At 48.7% G+C, this 12137-nt stretch overlaps 1 protein-coding gene across 2 annotated transcripts in view; it reads left to right on the top strand.

The window, feature by feature from the left end:
• PTGS1 (prostaglandin-endoperoxide synthase 1) overlaps positions 1–9767 on the top strand; it is a 45790-nt gene extending 36023 nt beyond the window's left edge. The window contains exons 6-11 of one of the 2 annotated variants that reach the window (XM_083423088.1): positions 501–682; positions 2692–2775; positions 3145–3391; positions 4549–4835; positions 6964–7111; positions 8384–9767. In XM_083423088.1, the coding sequence (XP_083279214.1) occupies positions 501–682; positions 2692–2775; positions 3145–3391; positions 4549–4835; positions 6964–7111; positions 8384–8745 (1310 nt within the window). In that variant the 3' untranslated portion in view covers positions 8746–9767. The remainder of the gene's footprint in view (positions 1–500; positions 683–2691; positions 2776–3144; positions 3392–4548; positions 4836–6963; positions 7112–8383) is intronic. The other variant, XM_083423089.1, reaches the window with a different exon arrangement.
• Positions 9768–12137: the final 2370 nt, after the last annotated feature.

The following is a 12137-nucleotide window of genomic DNA, read 5'->3' as shown; positions in this document are numbered from 1 at the left end:
CATTCACATATGAAAGCCACCACTCAATTCTGCAGCTGTTTACTACCACCTTTAACCACTTCAATTTTGATTTTCGAAAGTTAGAAAAGATGAGTCCCATGAGCGACTGGTGTGTACCTGAAGGCAGACCTGTTTAGGGAAGCATTTAATGTTTAATAGACTATTGTATTTTAATATTTTGTTGGAAGCCGCCCAGAGTGGCAGGGTATAAATAAATTATTATTATTATTATTATTATTATTATTATTATTATTATTATTATTATTACTATTGGTGGTGTTTCCTATAAGGGCACACCTGAGCCCCCTGCCTTGGCTACAGTGGTCTTGCAGCTTTAGCTGTGACTCCAGCACTGCAGAGAATTGGATTAAATGGCCATTGGGGTCTCTTCCAACTCAGCTGCTCTATGATTCTATTCAATAAATGGACAGGAGAGATGAACTCTTAGCCACACGCCAGAGGGGCAACCTTGGAATTGGTTTTTCGTTCCTCCCTTGCAGGTCCGCCACAGCTTCCTGATGCGCAGCTGGTAGCTGAAGAGTTTTTCCTGCGCAAGAAGTTCCACCCGGACCCCCAGGGGACAAACCTGATGTTTGCGTTCTTCGCCCAACACTTCACTCACCAATTCTTCAAGACATCTGGGAAGATGGGCCACGGCTTCACCAGGGCTCTAGGCCATGGGGTGAGCAGAACCCTAGCATGCTAAGTCCTGGGGGCCTTCAAAGCCTCATCCTGGGTCTCCTGCTGCAGAAATAAGGGCATGGAGTGACCCTCAAAGGTGGTCCCCCCCCCCCAGTACAACATTGATATGCACCGCTTGATTTCTTAAAAAAAAAAAAGAACCACAAAGTGGCTTGCAAAAAGATAAAACAAACAAACAAACAAATCAAGACAAAATTACAACAGTACTTTAAAACATACAAAAGTTAAAACACTAAAGCAGTTTGGAATTATCTCAACTGGGTAGGCTTGATACGATACGATAATCTTTATTGTCATTGTCCCATACAGAACAACAAAATTGACAAATCTACATAAAACATTCAAAACCCAACAAGCCTGCTATCCGAGCTATCCCAGCCTGGTTAGCCCCCTAAAAACTCTGATACCCCATAATTAAATACAATATACTCCCATAGAGACTACGTTACACTGCGTTTAAAACCAAAATCGCATTTGGATAGAAACTTTCTCAGACGGCTAGTCCTGGTCTTTATAACCCTGGACCTTCTTCCAGATGGCAGAAGCTGGAAGAGATTATTTCCGGGGTGCGCACTATCCTGCGCTATCTCTGCAGCTTTCTTGTGACACCTGGAAGCGTAGATTTGATCCAAGGTGGGAAGAGGGCACCCAATTATTCTCTCCGCAGTCTTTACAACCCTGGACAGCAGCAGTTTCCTTGAGACGAAGGTCATCGGAAATTGCGGTGTCTTTAGGATACAGTGGTACCTCTGGATGCGAACGGGATCCGTTCCGGAGCCCCATTCACATCCTGCAGCAAACGCAGCCTGCATCTGTGCATGCACGGGTCGCGATTTGCCACTTCCGCGCATGCGTGTAACGTCATTTTGAGCGTCTGCGTTCCGTTACTTCCGGGTCACCACAGAGCGCAACCCGAAAACGTTCAACCTGAAGCTACTTCGACCCGAGGTATGACTGTATGTAGTTTTATTCACACATCTATACAACCTGAGCGTAAGATGGAGAGACTCACAGCATTAACATCCCAATGAGTTTAGGGATCCAGCACAGAGCAAGCGTGTCTCTGGGTCTCCAGCTTCCAGCCTGCTTTTTTCATCTCGGCTCCCACACACCACCCTGGCTCTTGTTCTCCAACCTAGCAGCCAGGTGAGGAGGGAGAGGAAAGACCGGCCCATCAGCCTGGAGGGCCTCATCCCTTCATTGTAGCTCTTGCAATGGAGCCCATCCTTTTGGGATGCGGATGAGGACACTGCAGGGGCCAGCCAAGGCCATCGTCTTACAAAGAAACTTCTCTGGCTAGTTCAGCAGTAGGATCCTCTCTTTGAATCTAACGCTCCCTGGGTACAGGATCCTAAGAATCGGAAGGGACTCGCGGCATCATCCAGACTCACCTCCCAAACCCACATCACTCACTTCCAAAAATATGAATACATTAGATAAATAATATTGAAAGTCTGGCAGTCCTTTTGGAAAAGCAAAAGCTGTTCCCTGAGTTGGGTGGGTGGAATCAAGAGCAGAAAAATACAAGGGAAGGGCAATTAATCCACTCCCCATCAGGGTGTGTGACTTGTTCCCAAGTAGGTTTAAACCCTAATACAGTACTTTGGGGGGCAGGGGGAGGGGGAGGGCAGTCAGGGAAGAAATTAATCACATGGGTTAATTTTTATATTGTTTTATTGTACACCAATGCTTTAAATTCTTTATTTTATGTTACCTGAATTTGAGTACCAGGTAAGCAATAACATCTCTAAGCAGTTTATGCAGAATATAAAACATACGTTTAAGAAGTTTATAAATGTGAGCAGTTAGAAACAGGTTCTTCTATATCTGCAGCTGGAGGCAGTGATGCTTCGAATGCCAGTTGCTGGAAACCACTAGCCTGATCCGGCTTCAGGGCTCTTCTAATGTACTTACACGCTTTCAAAATTTCTAAATACAAAGTAGCTGCTACAGTTTCATGAGCTGTAACCACCTGGACCTTTTCTGCAGGTGGATCTTGGACATTTATATGGAGACAACTTGGAACGCCAGCATGAACTGAGGCTCTTCCGAGACGGGAAGTTGAAATACCAGGTATGAAAGAGGATAAATGGTCCTACTGCCTTGGGAGAGCAGAACAGGATGACCCTAGACAGCTGCTGTCGATCAAAATAGTCAATACTGGGCTAGATGGGCAAACAGTCTGGCCTGCTCATCATCCCAGGTGGGGTACTCTGTCCGATGCCACAGGAGGCAAACCTGTGTCTTATTTGTCTGGTTTTAGAATGTCTCTAATCCCCTTCAGAATAAATATTTCCTGGGCAGATTATGAAGCATGCAAATGAGGGTGATGGGACCAAGAGAAGGGCCGGTTCGTATGGGAGGGCAGATTTCAGATAGCTTGGGCCTGCGAGGTGTTTGAGATGCACCCTGATGAGCACCCTTCCTCTCTCACCTCCCTAGGTGGTGAAAGGGGAAATTTATCCCCCGACGGTACTGGATGCCCCCGTGCACATGATCTACCCAAAGCACATCCCCGCGGATAAGCAGTTGGCTGTGGGCCAGGAGGTGTTTGGGCTGCTCCCGGGACTCATGATGTACGCCACCATTTGGCTCCGCGAGCACAACCGCGTCTGTGACCTTCTCAAGCAGATTCACCCCACCTGGGATGATGAGCAGCTCTTCCAGACCGCAAGGCTCATTCTTATTGGTGTGTGAGGGGGGAGGGCTGTGGGGGAGGGCAGCAGGGCAGTGGGGTGCTCCAACCAAGCGCCATGCCAACGTTCTTCCAGTGTTATTTCCTACACACACACACACTAACCCATTCTCCATCAATTAACGAGGAAACAATTTGCATTTGAAAATTATAGACTTGTAAAATGGTAGCATTGGAAAGATATTGCAAACACACACACACCGATCATATTGTCCAACCCCCTGCAATTCAGGAATCCCAGCTAAAGAATCCCTGACAGAGGGCCACCCAACCTCTGTTGAAAAACCTCCAGTGGAGTCCACCACCAAAGGAACAAGAGAGGCGAAATCTGTGAAGCTGACTTGTTTTACCACCAGTATTTTAAAAAGCACATAAGCATCAGATTTCCTGGATTCTTGACCTGTTTGGACAGATTAAGAAGCTGGTACAGCTCCAAAGTCCAGCATGATAATACCACCTTGCAGATTGATGTTTGTATCTTAAAAACTTTGTTGTGGAATGGACCACCAAGCCTTTATTATCTTCAGGGCTTAGGTAGGATTGGCAAGGTGAGATGTTTGCGGCTTTTTAGTTTAAGAGAAGGTGAGTGACATAATAGAAGTATACAATGTTAGGCCTCGCATGGAGAAAGTGGAGTGAAAAAAGTCTCCCCCCCCCATAATAATAATAATAATAATATATTTATTAATGCCCTGCCTTTTGGCCTGATAGAATGCATAGCACTAGAACTCTGGCACATCCAGTGAAGCTGAGTGTTGGAAGATTCAGGACAGACAAAGTCCTTCTTCATGCACCATATAGTTAAACTATGGAACCACAGGAGGCAGCGATAGCCACCAACCTAGATTGCTTTAAAAATGGGATAGACAAATTCATGGAGGAGACTGCTGTCAATTGCTTCTAGCTATGATGGTTGTGCTCTGCCTCTGCAGTTAGGAGCAGCAGTGCTCCTGAAAACTAGAAGCTGGAAACCACAGGAAGGGAGAAGACTCCTGTTCTTGAATCCTGTTTGCTGGATTCCCATTGGGCATCTGGTGGCCCCTGGAAGGACAGGATGCTGGGCTAGATGGGGCCCCTTTGGCCTGATCCTTATGTTCTTAGATCACGCGCTGCATCCTCACCCGTTGACTCCCTCCCTCTGCTCTTCCCAGGTGAGACGATCAAGATCGTCATTGAGGACTATGTCCAGCATCTGAGTGGCTACTTCCTACAGCTGAAGTTCGACCCAGAACTCCTCTTTGGAGTCCAGTTCCAGTACCGGAACCGCATTGCAGTGGAATTCAACCAGCTCTACCATTGGCATCCACTGATGCCAGATACCTTCAAGATCCAGGATCAAGAGTACAGCTACAACCAGTTTGTCTACAACACCACTATGCTGATAGACTATGGAGTGGAGGCCCTTGTAGATGCCTTCTCCAGGCAGCAAGCTGGGCAGGTGGGTGCATTGGCCACACCCATCCCAAAGGGCCAAGCCAATCTAGAAGAGCAGGATGGTTCTTGGTCCACCAGGATGGGAAAGCGAGCAAACCTAGGGAACTGGCATACCTCAAGTACCTGTACCATGCCAGCTGGAACTGTCAGCTTTTAGTTCTAATAGATCAGTGGTTCCCTAGCTTTTCTGGGCCACTGCCCCCTGGTTCTGCAGACTTGCCCCAGTGTCCCCCTATCCTATAAAAAGTATTACAGTCGTACCTCTGGATGCAAATGGGATCCGTTCCGGAGCCCCGTTCGCATCCTGAAGCGAACGCAACCCGCATCTGCGCATTTGCGTGTGCAAGGGTCGTGATTCACAGCTTCTGCGCATGCACGTGACATCATTTTTAGCATCTGTGCATGTGCAAGCGGTGAAACCTGGATGTAACGGAATGCGTTACTTCCGGGTCGCCGCAGAGCATAACCTGAAAACGCTCAACCTGAAGCATATTTAAACCGAGGTATGACTGTATTCAGAATAGTGGTTTACATGACCCACTGTGGAAGATAACCAGCACAATAAAATTCAAAACAGTGACAATTAAGCACACATTTGTTGAAAAGCGAATTAAAACTATTTAGTGTAATTAAGTCAACAGAACTGATGAACTTGATCCAGTGATATCAGCTTAGCAAGAGACTTAGATACCACCTTTAGTAACTATTTCACTGTTCAGTAAATTCTCAATGTGACGGATGGGCTTGATGAAGTGAAACCAGTTTCCCAATACCTGGTTTAAAATCGCTTAGCAGGAATCATTCATACACACACACACACACTGCTTTTTTCTGGGGGACGCAGGGGTACGCTTTGTGAATCTAAGTTTGGCCTCATTGAGAGGCAGTATTTCAATATGAGTAGGAAAAAAAGGACCCCTAAACATTTTTTTAAAGGAAAAACAGCACTGTACACACACACACACACACACACACACACACACACACACACACACACTCTTCACCTACCACAGATTCATGGTCACTAACTTATCAGAAAATAAATAGCTGTTGCCAGTAATTAGCTGAACAGACGTGAACAAAGGAAACAGATTTGACAATGAGAGGAGCAGTAAAACTTTAAATATGAAGTGAGGAAGGTGTTTTGCTTAAGGAAGGTGTAACCTGGCCAATGGTAAGTAAACACTCTGCATGCTCAGAGGCACCCACCTCCATCGCACTCTTGCCTCTTAGCACCCCACTAGGTAATCCTTCCCCAGGGGGTGATAGCACCTACTTGGGAACCAGTGTTGCAGAGAGTCTGGATAAGGGTTTGAACAGTGCATTTGTTGTTGTCTGTCTTTGTTTTTTGCTGTGCTGATTTGTGGCCTCTTTCTTCTCCTCCCTCCCATAAAAGGCTGCTTTCATATAAATGCCTGGCCAGCATGGCTGAGGATTTGAAGGGTTACTGCTCATTCAAAGTTTTCCTGCTCACAGGCTATTTTATTGTTTCCTGTTCAGTGCAGCTGAGGGATTTGTGATCAGCTGCACCTTAAGAGAAGGAAAATTATAGCTCCATAAAGAAAGAAGAGGGGAGAAGTAAACAATGAAGGGTAATTAAAGCCACTAATGGGGAACAGGAACTGACTAATCAAGGGGCGATTCACCACAAATCCCTCAGCCTTGTTGAGCAGAAAGGAAGGACATGGCAAAGCCTGCAGTGAAAGAACTTATTAACATTCCAGGGGACCCTTAACTGAAGGAGACTTACATGTGAGTAGACATTACAGAAGGGTCATGGTCCCAGGGAGAGACCTAATGGGATCACAGTGCTATATTAAGTGCTGCCGCAAACCACCATTTTAATTACCCTTCCTGCTGACTGTAGAAAAGCAGAGCCTCAGTCCTGCAGCTGTGGAAGCAACTTTGGTGTCAGAAGTGGGATTTGGACTTTGACCCCTGCCCTCCCAATGGCTGGTCTGCAGGCTAGATCTGACCCCCAACCACCCCAACAAGTCTTCACCCCTCTTACGTATGATTGCATGCAAACGGGAACTTCTCGAGGGAGCGTGGGAAATCTGCAGGCTCTGCTCCCACCTAGGTGGCTTGGCCCCTCCCCTCCTGCTAACCAAGCCTCTCCATTGGCTTTTCAGATTGGTGGGGTACCGAACATCCACAAGCAGCTTCTTAAAGTGGCCACTGGAGTCATTGAGGAGTCAAGGCTGCTGCGCCTCCAATCCTTCAACGAATACCGGAAGAGGTTTGGCATGAAGCCCTACACCTCCTTCCAGGAGCTGACAGGTAGGGCAGGCAACCTGCCGGAATGAGGGGAGGGGGCTCCCAGAGGGGTCACCATGCGGGGCACTTTAGATGCCCCACCCTGCAAAGGCCATGGTGTTTCCCTGTGAGGAAAAGGCTAAAAAGTGTGTGTGTGTGTGTGTTTAGTGTTTAATTTGGGGAGGGGGGTGGTAGGGGGTGAAGGGAGATGTTGGTTTCTGAAAGAGTATGCGTGGAGTAGCGCCTGTTTTTCCTAGAGTGCTTGAATTCAGTGTTGTTCATTGAAATGGACACGTGGAAGATTCAGAACTGTTTATTAATTATTATATTTGAATGTATCACTCACCTTTCACCCTGAGGTGCCAGACATCCCCACCCCGCAGCATACAGAACTCACTGCCACAAGATGCAACACTGCAGGGATGACCACTTAGCCTTAGAGGCTCAATTCAGTGAGGGGAAGGAGCCAGGGCAGTTAAGCAGAAAGTCCATATTCAGAGGCAGTCTCCCCCTAAAGCCGAGGGGCAGGGGTGGGGTGGGGGGATGAGGTGGAAGAGGGAAACTGTCCGTTGTGAAAATAACATGGGGAAGAAGAGAGCCCTTGTGTCTTCTTGAGCTCCTTGAAGGAAAATAAGATATAATTTTTGAAATACAGTGGTACCTCTGGTTGCGGACTGGATCCGTTCCAGAGCCATGTTTGCAACCTGAAAGGAACGCAACCCGCATCTGCGCATGCGTGGGTTGCGATTTGCCACTTCTGCGCATGCGCGCGACATCATTTTGCGCGTTTGCGCATGCGCGAATGGCGAAACCCGGAAGTAACCTTTTCCGGTACTTCCAGGTCGCTGCGGAACGTATCATGAAGCAAACGTAACAAGAGGTATGACTGTAAATGAAATACAGAATCACGGCCGACTTTTGAGCAGAAGAGGAGCCCCGCTGGATCAGGCCCATGGCCCATCTAGCGCAGCATCTCATTCTCACAGTGGTCAACCATATTCGCCAATGGGAAACCCGTAAGCAGAACCAACCCCAAGAGCCACTCTTCCCTCCCGTAGTTTCAGCAATTGAGATTTGGAAGCATTTCTCTCTCCAGTTGTGGAGGAAGAGCCGAGCAATCAAGGCTGGGAGCCATTAATTGGACAAATTCATGGAGGAGGCCAAGGCAATCCTCTTTCAAAGCCACCCATGGTGGTGGCTGCTACTGCCTCCTGCAGGAAGGAGTCCCATAGATTAACTGTGCACTGTGAATCTTCCATATTCAGTTCTTCCTCTCTCTCTCCCTCCCTCTCTCAGGTGAAGAAGAAACTGCTGCCAAACTGGAGGCCCTGTACAGAGACATTGACGCCCTTGAGTTCTACCCAGGTCTGCTGGTGGAGAAGAGCCAGCACAACTCGATTTTCGGCGAGAGCATGGTGGAGATCGGGGCCCCATTCTCCTTGAAGGGTCTTTTCGGGAACCCCATCTGCTCCCCAGAGTACTGGAAGCCCAGCACCTTTGGTGGTGAGGCTGGCTTCCAGCTAGTGAACACGGCCTCACTCCAGAAACTGGTGTGTCTCAATGTGAAGAGGTGTCCCTATGTGGCCTTCCGGGTTCCCGGCGGTAGAGAGGACGCCGTTGTGCTTGCAAAGGAGAAGGGGCCATTGGATGAGCTCTAGGACCGCAGCAGGGGCAGAGGGCAGGGGCTGCTCCTTGGCTTGGCTGTGGTCCAGCCAGTGGCAAGTGGCAAGGAGTGGTGGTAGACCATGGCTGGCTGGTGGGGAGGAATGGAGAGAACGGAACAGCATCCCTGCTCATCACACACCTGGAAATGTATTGTGGAGGGTTAGGTTCAGAGAGGAGAATTAAAAGTACAGTTTACTGGGAGAAATGAAAAGCCTTTTGTGGTCTGCCTGTTCTCTGCCCAGTCGGCTTCCTCTTTCCTTCCCACCTTCTTCTTCCAAGCTCATCACACGCAGCAGTAAAACACGTATTACAGGGATGTTGTTGGGTGCCAAGACATTTTGCCTTATGACACAGAGCCCAAATCACCTGCTCCTCCTGCTTTCAACTTTGATTTTTATTTGTTGGGGAGCTCCCCAGCCACACCTGTCCTGTTAATGTCCCAGCTGTCTAGACATAAAAATCAGCACAACACATTATATGCAGATTTATGTCTACTTCATCATATGCCATGGGTTCCAGTTGTATCTGGCATCCCCTGGAGCCTGTTCCCAAACATGATTTCCTAAAATCTCTAGAGGAATATATAGAATTGCAGAACCATGAAGCTGTAGATTTGGAAGGGGCCCCAAGGTCGTGGGAGACCATTCCACTGTCCAACAGCTCTTACTCTCAGAAAGTTCTTCCTGATCTTTAGTTTAAACATGTTTAGTTTAAACATACCCAGCTCCTTCAACTGTTCCTCATAAGACACACTTGATCACATATTTCGCCCTCCTCTGCACACCTTCCAGCTTGTCAATAGAATTGCAGAACCAGTTCAATCTCTTTTAAACCTGTGGTGTATATGCCTTAGAATAATAGGTTTGGGAATTTTTTGTGGGAGATATAAAGTGTTTTCCTTTTGACCTCCACCCAGGTGAGTGTGTGAGAGTGTGTGTTTCTGCTATGGGGCGGAGAGGGTGTTGGGAGTGAAGGGAATGGTCAGAATAAATAGTGATTTCATTTCCAAAAGTCACACATGTGCTTCCTTTCTTTAGGGTGGGGAACCATTTATCATACATCAACTTCAAATGTGGTCAATGCTGGGGGCACAGGTGTGGTTGGTGGGCCCTTGAGGACAAGATCCAGCACTGCCTTGCGTGCCCTTCATCCAATCATTCTCCTGAAAGTGCTAAGATCTCTAGTCCAGGAGTGGGGAGACTCTTTCAGGCCAAGGGCCACATTCCTCCCCAGGAAATCTTTCAGGGGCTACTTGCCAGTGACAGAGGGGTACAAAGCCAGCTACATTCTGGCCACACAAAAGCCAGAGGCTTCTCCACGCACACAAACCTCTCCATCACTCACCCAAACCAGCAAGAGGGGTCATCACAATCCCAGGACACCACCTTGATCAGGGAAGCCCAACTTTTCATACCCTGTGGGGCACAAGAGCACACAGACACACTGCCTTGTCATGCCGGGGTGGGGGGAGGCCAAAATTTGAGCCCCTGCCCCACAGCCTTCGCACTGCCTCCCCAAAGCCAGCTCAGTGAGGTACCAGGCTCTGGCAAAGCCCTAGAGCCCTAACAAGGCTGTAGTTAAGCTTCCCCCCAAATTACATTGGGAAGGCAGTGCGATGGCTGGGGGGGTGGGGTTCAAATGTTGCCAAGGGCCACAGAGAAGGCCTCAAGGGCTGCATTGGGCTGTGCATAGCACCAGGGGTGGAGGAAGGGAGGCAGTGGAGGTGGCCCGCCATGGGTGTCATCACTGAGGGAGGTGACATTCAGCGTGCCGCCCGCAACTCCCAAGCCTACCCTGAGCCGTTGGGGGAAAGGGCTGAGCTGTGCTGCCTTGCCCCCTTCCCTTCATTTTGACATCTCGGGGGAGGTTTGGGAGTCATGAAAACGTCAAATCTTCACCAAGGCCAACTATTCAGACTGGTCCTATGTGGGCCAGAAAAAAGCCAGGGAAGTCCCCAAATAGGAGCTCCATCACAGAAGGAGAAAGGAAAGAGGGGGAGGGGATCTGCTCTGCCTCCCCAGTTGGCGGCTTGGATCCTGCTCGATGGAGATACCTGGTTGGCCACTGTGGGAACAGGTTGGACTAAGTGGGCCATTGGCCTGATCCAATAGACTCCTCTTATGAGAAATATTGGTGGCTGGTTTGCATGTAGTCCATGGAGAGAGAGCTGCAGATTCAAAGTTTCAGCCAGTGAGCCTAAGGTGGTGATCAGCCACTGGGCACCTGCATGTGCCAACCTGGCCCTTGCCACACTCTCAGTTACTGCCCACTCCACAGGCATGGTATTCAAGGAGCTCGATCAAGATTGGCTCATGGTTTTTTTACACATTTCCACTCCAGTTCTCTATCCCACAGGGCAGGAGAGACGAGCAGTGAGCCGATTGTGAGAGTTTCAAGGTGCAGGTACGACCCACTGAAAACATTTTGGGCTATGAGTTGGAGAAACCCAAATGCCATCACCAGCTAACACTAAAAGTTCAACTGTGAAAATGCTCTCCTATGGAAGGCACCAGTTGGTCAGTGCCTGTGGAGTCGCCAACTACCACACTCCTGTGCTGCTCCAGTGTGTTTCAACAAGGCTTCAGGAGATTGTGGCAGATTGTGGCCCATGGGTCAGATTTCTCTCCCTTTTGCTCCCAAGTCTGCGGGGGAAGGCTTACCCTCTCCTGAAAGAGCCAGTTGGTCCCATGGCAAGACATCCATGCATGGTCAACTCTTTAGATGTGTGATGTAAAGGTAATGGTACCCCTGACCATTAGGTCCAGTCGTGGCCGACTCTGGGGTTGCGGCTCTCATCTCGCTTTACTGGCCGAGGGAGCTGGCGTACAGCTTCCGGGTCATGTGGCCAGCATGACTAAGCCGCTTCTGGCGAACCAGAGCAGCGCACGGAAACGCAGTTTACCTTCCCGCCGGAGCGCTACCTATTTATCTACTTGCACTTTGACGTGCTTTTGAACTGCTAGGTTGGCAGGAGCAGGGACCGAACAACGGGAGCTCACCCCGTCGTGGGGATTCGAACCGCCAACCTTCTGATTGGCAAGTCCTAGGCTCTGTGGTTTAGACCACAGTGCCACCCGTGTCCCTCTTAGACATGTGAACAGGGTGCTTAATAGGCCCGGCTCACTAGCAAACTCTCAGGTGGTGGCAGCAGATAAGACACCTTGCCTGTTTTTTCATTTGCAGCCATCGCAAGTGGGGGGCAGGCACGGGTTGGAATACCTAATAAATTTAAAGGCTTTTTCAGAAGGCCACCTTTGGGAGTATAATGCAGGGAGGTGGCGCCCCCAAGTAAAACCTAATCTCCCTGTGTTTATTTTTAAGTGGCCACGAAAAACAAAGCAGAGGTGTCAACCAGTAGAGAATGGAAAATTTATATTGCTATCAT

The sequence above is a fragment of the Podarcis tiliguerta genome, assembly GCF_965153285.1.
Source record: "Podarcis tiliguerta genome assembly, chromosome: Z".
In the NCBI taxonomy this organism is placed as follows: Eukaryota; Metazoa; Chordata; class Lepidosauria; order Squamata; family Lacertidae; genus Podarcis; species Podarcis tiliguerta.
The sequence above is the reverse complement of the archived record's forward strand: the minus strand, read 5'-3'. Positions and strand labels throughout refer to the sequence as shown.